The sequence below is a fragment of the Bactrocera neohumeralis genome, chromosome 6, assembly GCF_024586455.1.
Source record: "Bactrocera neohumeralis isolate Rockhampton chromosome 6, APGP_CSIRO_Bneo_wtdbg2-racon-allhic-juicebox.fasta_v2, whole genome shotgun sequence".
Lineage (NCBI taxonomy): Eukaryota > Metazoa > Arthropoda > Insecta > Diptera > Tephritidae > Bactrocera > Bactrocera neohumeralis.
In genome coordinates, this window is record NC_065923.1 from 16,114,443 (window position 1) to 16,131,835 (window position 17,393).

Sequence of the window (17,393 nt, forward strand, 5' to 3'; positions counted from 1 at the left end):
CACACTCCGCATTACACTACCGTTTTTTGAACCTAACGAGGATTTGATTTGACTTAGCCCAATAGCGACAATTTGCTTGAAGAAAGAGCTCTAATTGTACTCACCGAAGAACGTGAATTTGTCTAATAATCTTGGACAATTTCCAAGCGTTGTACCAAAGTGAAGTTACAACTATTGGAAGATGCGATGCTGTATTCCAAAAGAACAAAAAGTCAATAGGAACCAAAGTTCTTTTTCTGTGTAACGCTATTTCTTAAGTCTAGTCAAAATAATCACTATCTAGAAAATAATTCCAGAAAAAAGTAAAATTTTAACAAGTTTGGACAGGTTAGTTCGTCGGGTTGTTCCTTGCACCAAAGATAACCCAAGATCCCGCTTCGACGTCTGTGAATACAGGTACTTTGTAATACCCAAAACTCCTAGATATGAATCATCAGACCCTTTTACTACAAACTTGTTGAAGCGACTAATATCAATGCGAACCACTAGGTTTGCCGAAGGTGTATCTACATAGGTATTGCAACTTCAGTGTAGCAAAAGCTGGACTATAGAGAAAAATGCATAAATAATTCCATCTTCCTTCATAGTTTTCCCAAAACCCATCTTATAAGAACCCCAAAATGTGCGGCGTGAGGAACTTTGCCAAGAGTAATTAGTTTAGAGGACCTCTTACGGCACTCTGTTCTGGTTGTTGACCAGGGCTTACCGAGCTCAAATCCTAGAGTTCTAGAGGTTAACATAATAGCGCAAGGTTCCCAAATAATGCTACATACTTTCTTCTAAAAGTGATCTAAGTACCTTCATACCTTTCTTAGGCTTTAACTAACGATCTTCCCAGTCGGTGATTATATTTTACTAAAGGTTTCGAAAATATTAAAGTTTTTTGATTAATTTAGATTCTATTTCTTCTATATCTCCATATTAAAACCCAAATATTATTAAATCACATTAAATATTTATTTTAAATAATATTAAAAAATATTTTTTTAAGTAAATATTCTTTAAAAATGTCCAACAGGTCAATAAGAATTGGAAAAAGAAAAGGTAGATAGTGACGACAGTTCGAAAAAATAGCAATAAGAAAACTAAAAATGGATTCAAAAATCAAATTAAAATACCTTGCTTTAAGAAAATCGGACAAAAATGAGATGCTTAATATATAGACGGACATAATTTACAAACTAAAAAAAAAAATATTTCCTTTAAAACTTCAAACAATTCACTTAAAACTACATCCACATTTCGACCCTCAGTCATCACATTCGCGCACTACGGGATGCAGAACAATCGATGCGCCATTACAACCCGTTCGCTCCGAAATGAAATCATGGAAATTACTCTCCAAAACCCACATGAACCGCCTGTGACCGGGTAGCACCTGAAGTTTAAGAAGAAAAGTACAAAATTTAACATTACCGCCCCCAAATCACTATTAAAATTACAACCAACCTGTGTCGACAGACGACAATCACCGCCATGTTGTACATCTTTTAAATTGGCTGCCTTGAAGCAAGTCTCCGAGTTCCACATATATATGTCGTTTTCACCCTTGTAACGGAAGAACAAGTTTGTGCCACCATCGGCGCCGAGCAACACCATTTGCTTGCCATAAGGCTTGGCGCCCACATCGACAATCGAACCGGCACCCTGTCCAACACGCAAATACTGACCGCGTATGGAGTATAGGCGTGGTGAGCTCAGATACGTGAAGTAGAGTGTCGATGTGCCATCCGGTGTGGCGGTGAGCGCCATGTAAAGCACATCGGTGGTGGTTGGGGCAGTGGCTTTGGGTAAAACGATGCGATACGGTTTGCCGCCAGCAATATCGTAGACGAGTATGCTGCGTGCTCCTGCGTCGGCAACATATACGAACGGCTTGTTGTCCTTGGAGTAATCGACCACTATGAACTGCAGGCGGGACTCAGACGTTACGAGATCACTCATGTCGATGATTTTTACTACTTTGTTGTCAGCCGTGTTGATTGCTACGATTTTCGGTCCACAACGGCGTATCGGTTGTTCCAATGTGTTCACAAGTCCTACGTCCAAAGCCCAGAGGAGACCCTGAAATAAGATGAAAATGGGATAAAATTAAATATGTGGAGTTTAAGATCAAAATGAGCTAGCTTGGGAAAAAGGTAGTATTGTATTATATTTTCTCTAGTTAGAAACGTTTCATTATACTATATATTTCAATTTTACCATGTCTTATGACTAAGGCTAAAATACCTTGGATCAAGCACTTTTAGACAACCAGCTGGCGGAAATAGAACTTAAACACCTAAGCAGATCCTGTAGTGGATTAAAGACGTTTTGTCAGTACTTTAAATCTGATTATTGGAGTTATTTTTCTGCCGATCCTTTCTTCGGATGAGCCCTATAACCGGACCACTATAGCACAAGGCTGTCATACAAACTGACCGATCCAAATCAAGTTCATGTATGAACAACTTTTTTATTTGTCGTGGTATCTTCCCCAAATTTGGCACAGATTAATATCCAAAGCATCGCTATAATCTTTGAATAAATTGTTCAGATCGGATCAATATAGCATATAGCTGCCATACAAACTGACCGATCCAAATCAAGTTCTTGTATGAAAAACTTTTTTATTTGTCGAGGTATCTTCCCCAAATTTGGCACAGATTAATATCCAAAGCATCGCTACAATCTCCGAACAAAATGTTCAGATCGAACCAATATAGCATATAGCTGCCATACAAACTGATCGATACAAATCAACTACTAGTAATGAAAACTTTTTTATTTGTCAAGGTATCTTCTCCAAATTTGACACAGATCAATATCCAAAGCATCGCTATAATCTCCGAACAAAATGTTCAGATCAGATTAATATAGCATATATCTGCCATACAAACTGAACGATCCAAATCTACTACTAGTATGGAAAACTTTTTTATTTGTCAAGGTATCTTCTCCAAATTTGGCACATATTAATATCCAAAGCATCGCTACAATCTCCGAACAAAATGTTCAGATCGAACCAATATAGCATATAGCTGCGATACAAACTGATCGATACAAATCAACTACTAGTAATGAAAACTTTTTTATTTGTCAAGGTATCTTCTCCAAATTTGACACAGATTAATATCCAAAGCATCGTTATAATCTTTGAATAAATTGTTCAGATTGGCGCAATATAGCATATAGCTGCCATACGAATTGGCCCATCAAATCCTCTTTTATTCACAATGCTCTCACCTCATAATGTCAAATTCGCTTTCTAATTAACCAATAATTCCATTATCACACTAAAAATCGACAAAAATATTTTCCTTATTATTTTTCTAATATTTAAAGTTATAAATTTTGCAATAATGCTTTAAACGTGTCCAAATACCCACAAGTACACCCCCTCACACAGTTGCATATGTGTGTGCTTGTATAACCCACAATTGCTTGCATTCATACATTTTCGCATATTTTGTAATAAAATGTATATTTGTGTGCACTTGCCACGCTCATATAATAATATTTGTGCATTTTCCACACAGAACAGCGACATTTGGCCGAACGTCAGTCCGTTTGAATGCTGGCTGCCGTTGTCATTGGCGTTGTGGCCAAATGGCTGCATACAGTTAACGAGCAGCGAATTATGAACGCCACACCCACACACCGCGCTATGATTTACGGCCAACGCAGCGTGTCGAAATATAGCGGCATGCTGACATACAAACACACACACACATATATGTAATATATATGTATGCACTTGCAATTGTTTTTGCATGCAATAGCGGGAATATATTGAATATTATGCCATGAAATTGCACATAACTGAATTGAAAATTTCTTGCCTCCGCAATTTCGTTGTCAGCAATCTGAATATTTTACGTAATTGTCAGCGTAGTTGGAGCTATTCTAAATTAGCACAATTTTCGAGCCCAGCGGATTGCGCATTTTTTGCAGGGTAACGCTGTACCCAGTGGTCTATTTTGGGAATTGAATTAAATTTATATACAAAATGAAATTTAAATAGCCAATAAATGTATTTAACAGGTCAATTGAAAAGTTCCGGGCCTGACAAACAGATGACGCTACTAGAATATGATTTTTAGTTAGTCATAACCTTCGAAAGACGCGTGTATAAATTTGACAGCTGCCGGTTCATTAGTTTTTGAATTATATGATTTTGAGGCAAGCAATTTTTGTTATTGTGAAAAAAATTTCGCGTGTTGAATAAAATACTGCATTTTGGAGGAAAAAAATATTGTGGAAGCAAAAACTTGGCTTGATGACGAATTCTTGGGACCTTGACCTAGGAAAATCCACCAACAAGGGTTGGCATTATTTGTTAGATATATAAGTCGATATACAAATACAAATGTATAAGGTCTAGTAAATCGAAATTTATAATTTATCTAGTCAATTTTATACTGAAAAACTTCTTCACTCATGTTTAGTGGGATTCGCAGAGAATCATCTCTTTTCAGATACTTTCTTACGTCTGTCAGCATGAAATTCTACTAGGAGCCTTAGTTGATACGAATTTTGCTGTTAAATCAAATATTTAAAATTTAGAAGTAAGCGACCTCACAAATACAAACACATACAAGTTAATTACACTGAAAAGTTAATATATACTCAGCGTATACAACATAAATATTCTATTTCATTATTAAATAAACTTTCGCTTTCGATTTCAGCCAATCTGTCAATGACTGCTAAAATCTACTTATTGCACTTATTGACTGAAAAGTGGCAGACCGACGATGTGAATGAAATTTGAAGCTTTAAATTCGAGCTGCAACTTTTAACTGTCATTTACCTAACTGTAACTGTAAACATACAGACATACATATTTTTATATCTAAAATATATATGTATAGATACAAATGTATGCTTGTATAAGTGGCCGCGCTTGTAGTGCGTTTGGGTGACTGAACTAAATTGAAATGAAATGGATACAAACAAAAACAAAAGCAAATAATTCGATAAAGTTCAATACGAAGTGTGTTCTACTGAGAAAAGCGTCTAAGGAAACAGAGCATAAAGTAAAATAAAAAGCGCAAATATTTAGCAAAGTAAAATAAATAATATTAATATGTTGGTTTTCAGCTATAAGTATGTGTGTGAATATGTATGCGTGTTAAGGTGTGTTCTTATTGATTTTAATGATAACTGGTACTAGCTGTTGTTTACCGTTATTTTACTGTGTCAGTTACGGCCAAAATGTTTTTGTTATTGCAAAAAATCTTTGTAAAAAGCACGTCGCAACGATTTTATTTATTATTATTATTTTTTAACAAAAAATAATAAAAAATTAAAAATTAAAAAAAAAAAAAAAAAAAAAAAAATAAAAAAAAAAAAAATAAAATAAAATAAAATAAAATAAAATAAAAAAAAATAAAATAAAATAAAATAAAATAAAATAAAATAAAATAAAATAAAATAAAGTAAAATAAAATAAAATAAAATAAAATAAAATAAAATAAAATAAAATAAAATAAAATAAAATAAAATAAAATAAAATAAAATAAAATAAAATAAAATAAAATAAAATAAAATAAAATAAAATAAAATAAAATAAAATAAAATAAAATAAAATAAAATAAATAAAATAAAATAAAGTAAAATAAAATAAAATAAAATGAAATAAAATAAAATAAAATAAAATAAAATAAAATAAAATAAAATAAAATAAAATAAAATAAAATAAAATAAAATAAAATAAAATAAAATAAAATAAAATAAAATAAAATAAAATAAAATAATAAAATCAAAATAAAATAAAATAAATTAAAATAAAATAATAAAAATTAAAAGAAAAAACTAAACGAATTTTGGAGAATTAAACGAATTTAAATAAAATAACATAAAATTAGAAAAAGTACATGAAATCAAATTTCTGCTAGAGTTTATCTCTAACAAGGGTTATAACATCATGAACTGGAAAAAAACGTTGAACGAAGCACACATAATCACAACAAAAAAGTTTCCATAAAAATACTACTTGTTCTTGATCGATTTGTTTATATGACAGCTATATGCTATAATGATCCGATCTGAACAATTTGCTTGAGTATTCTACCTTTTCTTTGGAAAATAAAGCAAGCAAAACTTTGCGAAGATATTTTGCCAGATAAAAAAGTTTTGATTTTGATAGATCAGTTTGTGAGGCAGCTATATGCTATAGTAGACCGATATCGAAGGTTTCTAATAAGCGATTTCTTGGGGAGAAAAGGACGTCTGCAAAATTTAAGATGAAGATTTAAAAAACTCAGGAAATAGTTCTTCTGCGTACATAAAGGTCTTGGCTATAACGCCTCACTCTGTCACGGTGATCATTTATATATATACTTTATATATTCCTTTCTTTAATATACATACATATATATATACTTTATAAATGCTTCGAATTTTCCTTTTGAGTGTTACAAACTTCGTGTACAACTTAATATACTTTGTTCATGATATAAAAACTTTTTGTGTGCTTACCAAAAGCTCCTGGAGGTACTTGACCAAGCTATTAAATATTGAATTCAAAATCGGGAAGCTAAACAAGTTCTAAGCGATCTCTATGAATACCAAGAAATATATTCAATCAAAAGGCGTTGCTAAATATCTTAATATAAAGCTTTTTTGGAAATTTTGTTGTATTTTTTTCGTTTTAGCGAGATATTTATATTTTACGCAATAAAATTTGTGCTTTCATCTTTCACGAAAGCTCATAAGTTGTTTCGAGCTCTTCTTTTGATTCTCGCCTTGGTAAAAGCTTTTTAAGACCGAATTTTTTTAATTCTGAAAGCTTTGCAAAATCGAAAAGCTTTTCAAAATCATATTGAATTGAATATTTTCAAAACTCAAATCGAGTTTTTCTTTTCCATACCGATATTAAAGCTTATCTTCCGAAAAGCTTAAGAGCTTTTTGATTTAGAATGTATGAAGACATGAAACCGTGTGAATTTATCGAAATTTTACAAGGTAAATTTAGACATTCTCCTTCCTTTAAAACTTTTAATTACTTAATTTTGATAAAGCTTTCAAAGAACCAATATATTTTTATAATTTTTACTTGGTTGGTCTCTGGCTTCACCTACGGCTGATGCAAATCTTAAACTGTATAAAATCCTGTTTGTATTGGCGATCGTGGATCAGCAAGTAACGCTAAGGTTTCTCACAAAGGGTGCTTCAGACTTCAATAAATACTTAAGAATTGGTATTCTAAGTTTAGATGTGATAAAATGAATACCCAAGACGGTTATTACCGCCGAAAACGTCAAAAAAGTTCTCAAAATAATTTTGTATGACCGTAAAGTGAGATCGTTCTAGATAGCAGATACTTTGGACATATAAACAGAACATATCACTCACGAATACTTGGGTATGTGGAAGCTTTATGTAAAGTGTTGCCGCGCAAGTTCACTTTTGACCCAAAACAATGACGAGTTGATGATTCGAAGCAGTTTTTGAAGATGTTCAAGCATAATAAATCATTTTTAATATCTGTCAATCGATGAAACATGGCTCCGGTTCACTCCGAAGTCTTTCGAAAGGAAAAAATTCTTGGATTGTGTTTCGAATTGCTTCCGCCTACAACGTTCTCTCCGATCTGGCCCTCTGCGATTATTTCCTGTACTCAGATCTTAAAAGAATGCTGGCTGGGAAGAAATTTTCTCCGAATGAAGAGATGATCACCGAAACTGTGGTCTATTTTGAAGCAAAGGACAAATTGTGCTACAAATATGGTATCGAAAAGTTAGAGAGTTGCTATAAGTAATGTATTAGCTTTGAAAGGAACCATGTTGAATAAATAAAAACGAATTTTGCCCAAACAATATGTTTTAAAAAGGTAAGCTCGGGACTTTTCAATTGACCTGTTATGGAAGACTTTTTTATTTGACAAGATATCTTGACGAAATTTGGCATGAATTATTACGCAAGATAACGGTACAATTTCCAAAGAAATTGTTAGATCGGGCCATTATAGACCAAAGCTGCCATATAAACTGGTCCATCAACCGAAGTTCTTGTTTGGAAACTTTTTTATTTTTGAAGCTTATCACAGCCTCGGTATTGGCGAAGTTTACAGTTCTTCTTCTTTTCCGTTGTTATTGTATTCAAAAAGCAGTTGATTTATGTAAATTGTGATAATGTGAAAGTTTTCCTTTTTCTATGCAAAGCGGTTCGTCTGCGATAGCAGAGCATATGCCTCTTGGCCACTAGACTCAGACACACACGCACACTCATACACACAGAGAACAAAAATAGTTACATGACTGCGATAAGAGCCTATTCTAGTGACAGGCGCATCAGACCTTTTTGCATTAAACTAATTCTCGCACAACTTTTCTACTGAATTTTTCCCCTTTTTCCAGTAGTGGCCGACCGTCGTTCCTCTATACGCATACGCAATGGCTTCCAGCGGCAAAAAAAAAACTTTGCAATTGTAATGTCAGATGCTATCGCCGCATTGTGTGGCATGCTGACTGACCCCGCTCACCGCCATGCCAACGGCTGTGACCTTGTCTGCAACGTCAAGGCGACAACACATAATTTAATATTGGCGGTCAGAGCACGAACACAGACACACATATATGCATGTTGTGAGTTAATACATACATATATATGTATAATGTATGTGTTTGTGTGTTTGTATGTGTTGCATATGCTAGTTATTTGCTATAAATTAAATATTCACTAAATATGGCAGATAAGATAACTAACTAGATTTATTACCCCAAAGGGCCCTCGGCATCGCCGATAGTACGCCGGACACAACCGAGCGACTCCCTTACGATGCATGTACTTACATTGGGATCCACAGCGATGTCGACGACGGACTGCAGTGCCTGACAATTGCCCTCCTCTTGTATGGCCCAGCACGGATATGGCGCAATCTTGGCCACACACTGACCCCGCTTCAATTGCACGCGACCCAATGTGAATGGCACACCCTGTTTGTAGCGCGGCAGCGCCACAAAGACGTCATCGCGTCGCAGTTGGGCGCGCGTCACGATCACATTGCGCGGCACATACCGGCCGGATTGGACGTAAATGCTCTTGGTCGACTCGCAAGGCCAGTGCAGGTTGTTGCCGCTTAGCTGGAAGGTGAGTGCGGCCACTGGATTTTTGTCGCATTTACTGACATACTTGTTGCTGTTGTGGTGGCCGTAGCTGTCATAGTCAGCAGCGGTGTCGGCTACGTCAGCAGGGTCATCGTGCAAGTCGGTGGAGTAGGCAGCGTGGCACGGTGTGGGCCGGAGTAGGCTGGCAAGTGTGGCAGCAAAGAGTATTAACGGTATTTGGTGTTGTTGTTGTGGGGTGTTGTGTAGCTGCAGTTGCATTGTGTCTGTTGGCGTGTGTGCGTGCGACCCTCGAGGGTACTATTTTCAGTTGTTGCTGTTGTTGTTATGTTGTTACACTTGCTCGTTGCAGTGATTTTACTGGTAGTTCTCGCGCTTTAAACGCTTGTTTATCACCGATTTTTATGAACTGCTCACTTAGACTATTCGCACGGGCTCGCACCTTCGCCTTATTTATTCAGTGAAACTGCCGGCAGCGCCAGCACCAGCGCTGCATCTATAGTGTTCGTGCTGCGGAGTTGTTTGTTATGCTCACGTTCTTGCAACGCAAAAATATAGTAATAACAATAAAGTAATAATAACAGTAAAATTTTTCCGCACGCTGGCTGCACGTATTTTCCACAAAAGTTTGTTAAATTTCTTTTTTCGCTTTCTTTCATTCATTCTTGATATTTTTCCTCAAGCATTTGTTTATTTTAAAGTTCTGCGAAATGTGACTTAATTTAGTTTCGCACAGTGGTTAATTGTATGCCAAAGTCTCATCAATTTCGCTCCAACTAACCAAAATACTGGAAGTTTAAGACTATAAACTTTTGAGTTTAGATTATAGCTATTTAATTTAGTCTGATCAAAATTGACCCGGACTGCCCAAAAAACTACATTTTCACGTATTTATATACAAATAATTGCCATCACCTGCAATAAAGGCTCCGAAGTCAATGCAAACATGACAAAAATTTTCAAAACTCTGCTATAATCTTCGGCGGGGAGGGCCTTCAGTGACTTCAGGTGTGTTTTTTTTCGGTTTCGGCTCATTTCTAGAGCTTCATTCGCTAGATGGCTGGGCATTTTAGAAGTCATATTCATAAACCTACGTCTCGTCACCAGTAATGCTGTAGATACTGGGACGAATGTTGGGTCCTCAGCTACATAACCAAGCATCTAATTTGCGACCTATAAAGTTAAGTTAGGTTTGATGGTTGCTCCAGATATCATAATTGGACTACTGTAAGCAGTTCTTTGTGAAGCCATACATTTTCTTTATTCGATCTTATAAGTGAGCAAAGTGGCTTGTGGTCAATAAAAATTTACTCAGGTGTCTAATTTCTATTCCCATCAGTTCGGTGGGATACCTAAAAGTGTGAGCTCCCCAGTGTTTAAGACTTGATCTCGCAAACGCGAACCGATCAAGGAGGACGTGTTGAGATGTTTTTACCTTGTCTCCTTCCATACAACTTCTGCAGCTGGTGTCTGGTTAGACTCTCAACCATGTACGCCGACAGGGCAATTGTCTCTTACAATCTCCACAACTAGGAGAGGTTAGTCTTACTGAGCAAAGAGCTCACTAGTTCTCTTATGATCGATCATGGGGCAGGATGATCTTGAGACAGCTTATGCACCAATGGTAGCCCACCGCTGGATAAGTTTCCGCGTGGCCCAGCTATCTAGTAGTAGAACAGATGAGGAGAGGAACGCACCGACCCGTTTCCTTGCTACTGATAGCGGAGCTAGGGTAAATTTCCCCATTTCTCAGCTCATCAGCTTCACAGTTATCTGCGATTCGGCTATGACCTGGCATCCATGCTAGTCTTTTCACAAAGTGACCTGATGTCATTGACAACGAGGTTAGGCATTCGTTACCCAGCCCTTTCGGCACAGTTAGTGAGCTCAAGTCTACTATCCTCGACCTGATAACACAGTGAATAGCATACTTCTCTAAAGGAGATCTACCCCTATCTTATAGACAGCAGCTTCGGCTTAAAAACTACTGCAATAGTCAAGTAGTCTGAAACAGAAGTAGATTCAGGATTCCTGATAATATATTTCTCCTCTAACCGTCTTCCCAAGCTTCGACCCATACGTAAAGACACTTACTCTCCCTCTTCTTCAACGGCTTCCAACCAACCCCAACTACTTCACAGGTATGTGGGCAGAGAAAAAACCGCAAGAATATGGCTTGAAGACTCCAGAATCCAAAATATTCGCTATAAGTCAAAGCGTTTTTTCGGATGTTCCGACATATATTCATTTAGAAACCCAGATTCTCGGAGCCTGATAGCCACTGTAGCGACCATACACCTTCCGGCGATATCTATGGACACTAGCAAAAAGGCATTAAGTGACATGGTTGGAGTGGAGCTTAGTGCACCATAGGTCTACTTTCTGTGAGATACCCTACCTCATGGTAAAAGTCAATCAATGCCTTAGTTGCTCTCTTGTCTATATAAGGTTTTTCATGAAAGGCTTCATTTGTGCCCTCCAATCGACGTCGTAAAAGATCCAATCTTGTTTGTACATGTCTCAATTTCTTATGAAAGTCAGAAGTGAAAGTTCTTTGCTGCATCACTCTAGAAGTATACACACGCTACAAACTCGAGTTTGAGTGTTAATTTTTATGAGCAACTGAAAAGTTTTCAAAGTGCAGTTAAATCTTTGATTTTAATTCAAAATTTAATTGCTACGAAAGCTACAAAAGCTAGAGTTTAAGTGTTTATATTTATGCGAAACTGTAAAGACTTCTTCTTTATGTATTCTTTGAGGAATTGCCAAAGTGGACAATAAACCAAATCAAATATTTCAACAGTGAGGCTAAATTGGTAGAAACACATTGCTAAACACTAAAAAACCAGTTAATTCTAGTTAAGAGTGAAATATATTTTATTCCCGTTGCGCTTTTAACTCAAGAAAAATTCGATAACGATCTCCAAGAATATCCGAAATCTGCTGTCAACATAACCTTGATTTTTAACCTTCTTTGACGTGGCTTTTTCGGCTTCGACACACTTTTGACACGATCTTCGGCAGATTGATTGTGTGTTTTCGGGTCGTAAGCATAGATCAAGACTCATCGCCAATAGTAATACGTTTCATGATATGCTAGTAGTCAAAAAGCATTATTTCACAGACGTTAAAGTGATGCTGTTTTTCGAAAAAAAGTGAGTGATTTTGGAACCAATCGTGCTTTCACTTTTGTTAGGCCCAAATGATCTTTCAAAATGGTGTTCACTGATCCTCCCGATATTCCAACGATGCCAGTAAGATCTCTGTCTGTTAATCGTTGATTTTTAAGCACCAATTCCTTCACTTTATCGACGTGTTGATCTTCAGTTGATGTTGATGGATGGTTCGACGACAACGCGTTCTGGACCCTCTTTGAATAATTTTTTCAAACAAAAACACTTGCTCGCGACAAAAAATTATCGCCGTAGGCTTTTTCCAACATTCTGAACTTTTCAGCACCATAATTTTGATTCCGCACACAAAATGTAATGGAACCCCTTTCTTGAATAATTTCACTCACCGTAAAAATCGCCGAATGAACTTTATGTACTTCAGAAAGACAAGCGTGTACTGAACACTAATGCCCTTTTTGATGTGAAATTTGTCACAGATGTCATACATGACAGTCATACCAACCTAAAAAATAAATATTTCTCGAAAAAAATTTAAAAATGTCTTACTATTTTTTGCCCACAACATAAAACGATTAAAATCAAGCCCTTGTATGAACAACTTTTTTATTTGATCATATATTTTCACGAAATATGGCATAAAGTATTATCGTAGACATCGTTACCATGTCTGAACAAATTGTTCAGATCGGACCACTATAGCATATAGCTGTCATACAAACTGAACGTTTGGAATGAAGTGCTTATATGGAAAATTCTTTTATTTGTCGAGATATCTTCACGAAATTCGGCATAAATATTTATTCAAAGCAAGGCTAAATTATCCGAAGAAATTTCTCAAATCGGACCACTATAGCATATAGCTGCTATACAAACTGATCAATATAAATCATGTCTCTCTATAGAAAACTTTTTTATTTGTTGAGATATCTCTTCGAAATTTTACACGGATTATTATCTAAGATAACGGTATAATCTTTGAAGAAATTTTTCAAATCGGACCACTATAGCATACAGCTGTCATACAAACTGATCGATATGAACCATGTCTTTCTATAGAAAACTTTTTTATTTGTTGAGATATCTCTTCGAAATTTGACTTGGATTATTATCTAAGATAACGGTATAATCTTTGAAGAAATTTTTCAAATCGGACCACTGTAGCATATAGCTGCTATACAAACTGATCAATATAAATCAAGTCTTTCTATAGAAAACTTTTTTATTTGTTGAGATATCTCTTCAAAATTTGACACAGATTATTATCTAAGATAACGGTATAATCTTTGAAGAAATTTCTCAAATCGGACCACTATAGCATATAGCTGTCATACAAACTGAGCGATCAAAATTTAGATAAAGATCTTTTTATACTATAGAAAAATGCAACTGAGAAGAATATTTTAGCTTCGGGTTGGATTCGGGATGTTAACGTTTTTTCTTGTTTCTTTTTTGCGCTACAGTAGCAGAAAGAACGATTAAGTTATCAATAGAGCTTGGTTCTCGTCGCATACAAGCTAACTTTTTAATATTATAATATCTAATAATAATAAATGTGATTGCAAGTATAATCGTGCTTTACTTTACATTTACCTTAATCATAAAAGGATCCATGCACTGCATCAATGCACTAAAGTTATAAAGCTCGCACTCTCTCTCTCTCTCTCTCTCTCTTGCTCTATTCACTTAAATACACGCGCGCTCGCATTTCTGATGACAAATATAATTTATGGGCTTAACGAAGTGCACGACAAATCGAATAAAATTTTGCACGCATTTATCACAAATCCAACTACGGTACAAAATGTCGTCGTCATGCACAGATTTATTTTCGCAAAAGAACACACACATCTCACAGCCATGCGAGACCCCACTTCATACACATGCTGCATAGAATCACGCAGAGCATGCTCGCTACGAATTCTGTACAAATATGTTTGTATGTACGCATGTAGCATACTAGACGGAGTACAAAAACAAAAAAAAGAGACGTTTGGCACACACTGCAGCCACACGGTCACGCCAGGCGTTGCACATGACCCCGGTACGTGTCGGATGGCTGCCATTGACCCAGCACACGGACGTTGGCGGAGCTGCAATAACGAATATGTTTGTATTACCATGCCTGCGTGTGTGTGTGTGGCAAGCTGTTTACCTTCCGGTCATATAACGGGTGTGCGCGACTGCATATTGCATGCATGTAATCACACGCACACATACATACATACATAAATGTCTGTATTAGCCAGATCATAGCATGCATTGAGGCGCTCATGCACCAATACACTCACCCACATGCACACGGAAAAGCGCATTCACAATTTGTTTATCCTATTTATTTGTCCAGCAAGTTGAGTGATGCTTCTGTTTACTTTGCCTGCTGCAATTCCGAAAATAACTGTGCATATACATATGTATGTGTATGTATGTTTGAAATAAATATTGCCAATAACAGCGTGCCGAAAATAGTTGCAACAACAAAGACGGCGCACTGACGCAGCTGGCGTGTGATGAAATGGTATTTGTACAATGCTTTTGAGCAAAGTAAATTGAAAACTGCCTACCACATCGTTAGCTGCCTTTGTAAGAGATAAGAAAAATAGCTATGAAAGCGTCAAATGATAAGAAAATTAATTTTAAATTTTTTTCAGAAATGCTCATATGCTTCGAAATCTCGCTCGGCGATAGGCAATTCTACTGTCAAATTTATGCTTTAAGTAATACATATATAGATATATTATTTATATATACATACATATATATGAAAACAACACACCACGAATCAAATTCAATAAAAGCATAACACTAAAGCGAAATGAGGAAAGAAAAAGGTAAAAAAATACAAAAATTTGGAGCACCCGCTGTTAGCCAACAAATGCCCGCGCTGCGTGATGCAACGTGTGATAAGTCGGCGTGTACATTCTTATGCGTGTGTGTATGTACACACGTACACACACGTTATGGTGTATGTATGTAGGTATGCATTGTAAGAACGCAGCGGTGAAGCAACCCAGCAGCTATCACATTACATCAGACAATATTGAGTCACCTGCTAGGCGTAAACTGATACCATTTTCATTTTAGTTTTTTGTTTTTCCATTTTTTTTCCATTTTTGTTTGTTTTTTTATATATATATTTTTTTGAATATTTTTTTTTGTTTTTTTCGTTTATGTCATTGACTTCAACATCACTTCAACTATGCTTATCACTAGAGCCAATTGTCATGATTTGGAAAGAAATGATTTTGCTTCAAGTGGTTGTGCCTGAATTTGATATCAACTTGTATTATAACTGTAATATTAGTAAAAATGTTGAAAATGAATTAAAAGAGTAATCGAATTTTGTGCTTAAATCCGAGGAAATTATACAAGATTTCCACTCAGCAGTCGGGCCAATTTAAAATTGAAAATTTCTATAGTACAAGGTGATCTATTTCGAGGTTCCCTATTTTTTTTTTTAAAGAAAAAACGCAGTAACTTAAAATTTAATTTAGAATGTTGACCATCATTCGAAAGAACATTCTCTGGCATTTATTTTCTGAAGACAGTCTCTTTGAAAGGTTGGTTTCAGATGCTCCATCCGTTGAGTCCAATTTTCAATGACACGTTCGAGCATTTCGACTGGTAATTGGCGAATGTTGCGCGTGATGTTTTGCTTGACGGCCTGAATCGAAGCGGGATTGCCACATAGACTTTGAACTTTACATATTCCCACAGGAAAAATTCTAACGGTGTGATATCACACGATCTTGGTGGCCATATGACATATACCTACAGAAAAAAGTCTCATGGTGTGATATCACATGATTCTGGTGACCAATCGACCGTCCCAAAACGTGAAATTTTCTACTCACCAAAGTGTTTTCTCAATAAATTCATTGATTGATGCGATGAGTGGGAAGTGACGTCGTCTTGTTGAAACCAAATGTCGCCGAGATCATGAGCTTCAATTTCAGGCAACAAATAGTTGATTATCATGATGCGATAACGGTCGCCATTTACGGTTGCATTCCCACCGGCATCATTTTTGAAGAAATACAAGTATGAACACAAATCACACAAACCGTCCTTTTTTCAGGCTGAAATGGTAGTTCTTCAATCTCGTCAGGTTGCCCTTCGTCCCAAATATACAAAATTTTGCTTGTTTACAAACCCATTGAGCCAGAAATGAGCCTCATGCTGAACAAAATTTGGCTCGAAAACGTGGGATCTTCTTGGAACTTTTCAATAGCCCATATAGCGTAGCAATGTCGTTTGGGAAGGTCAAGCGGCTTCAGTTCTTGCACAAGCTGTATTTTGTACGCTTTCAATTTAAGACCTCGACGTAAAATGTGCCAAGTCGTTCAATACGTCAATCCGAATTGCTGCGAACAGCGCCGAATCGACTCTTCGCGGTCTTGGTGTAACGTGAATTTTCGTAATAAAGTTGAAAAATAATGGAAAAAAATGACATTTTTTAAAAATAATACGTCTTTCTCTTTTCCAATTATTTACTTGATTGCTTGTACTTTTATTTATCTTTATCTATATATTTCTCTTTCTTTCTCCCTCTCTCTCCTTCCCTATTTTCCTTTATCATACTAATAATCCCTTACTCACTAAGCTGTCTCAAATTTCCCTCTCCTAAAATAAAATCTCTTTTTTTTTTTAAAATTATTCCGTTTCTGATTTTATCGAAAAGAAATAATTTAACTAATAATCTCATAAATTTCAGTGAGCTCCTAACACTGTCTTCGCTTTACATATTCCTTTCACATTCGTTTTATGCCTACGCAGCTATTTTCGAAATGATTTCCATTTATCAAAAAAGGAATATGGGTCCGAGAAGTATGAGCGAATATGACGAATAGTAACGAATATATTTTATGTCACCAAAAATCAATTGTCGTTTTGTCTCTTATAAAAATACTCCAACAAGCGGCATGTGAGTTAAGTGAGATATCTTTTTTGTGCCAACTCAAACCTCCATTATTGCAGCCATCAACAACTAAAAGGGTCAGCGCGATTGCTTACCGCTTTCATGCTCCAAAAATAAAAGACAATAAATGTCATATTTACATTGAATCACATATGAATGTATGTATGTGTGTATGTAAAATAACAATTTCGAATAAAATGTGCACCATAAAGCCATCATCAGGAAAAAATGTTGGTAAAAAGTGGAAAGCGTTGCACGAATGGCCGATGGAGTACCTACTATAAAAAGAATTGG

At 35.9% G+C, this 17,393-nt stretch overlaps 1 protein-coding gene across 1 annotated transcript; it reads right to left on the reverse strand.

Moving 5' to 3' along the window:
• Positions 1-1,015: 1,015 nt before the first annotated feature.
• On the reverse strand, positions 1,016-9,454 carry LOC126761224 (major royal jelly protein 1). Its single transcript, XM_050477211.1, has 3 exons — positions 8,778-9,454; positions 1,450-2,064; positions 1,016-1,378 (listed from the first exon to the last, which is right to left on the reverse strand). Exons 1-3 carry the CDS (start codon positions 9,309-9,311, stop codon positions 1,250-1,252), a joined length of 1,278 nt encoding a protein of 425 aa, XP_050333168.1. The 5' UTR covers positions 9,312-9,454; the 3' UTR covers positions 1,016-1,249.
• Between the last annotated feature and the right edge of the window lie 7,939 nt (positions 9,455-17,393).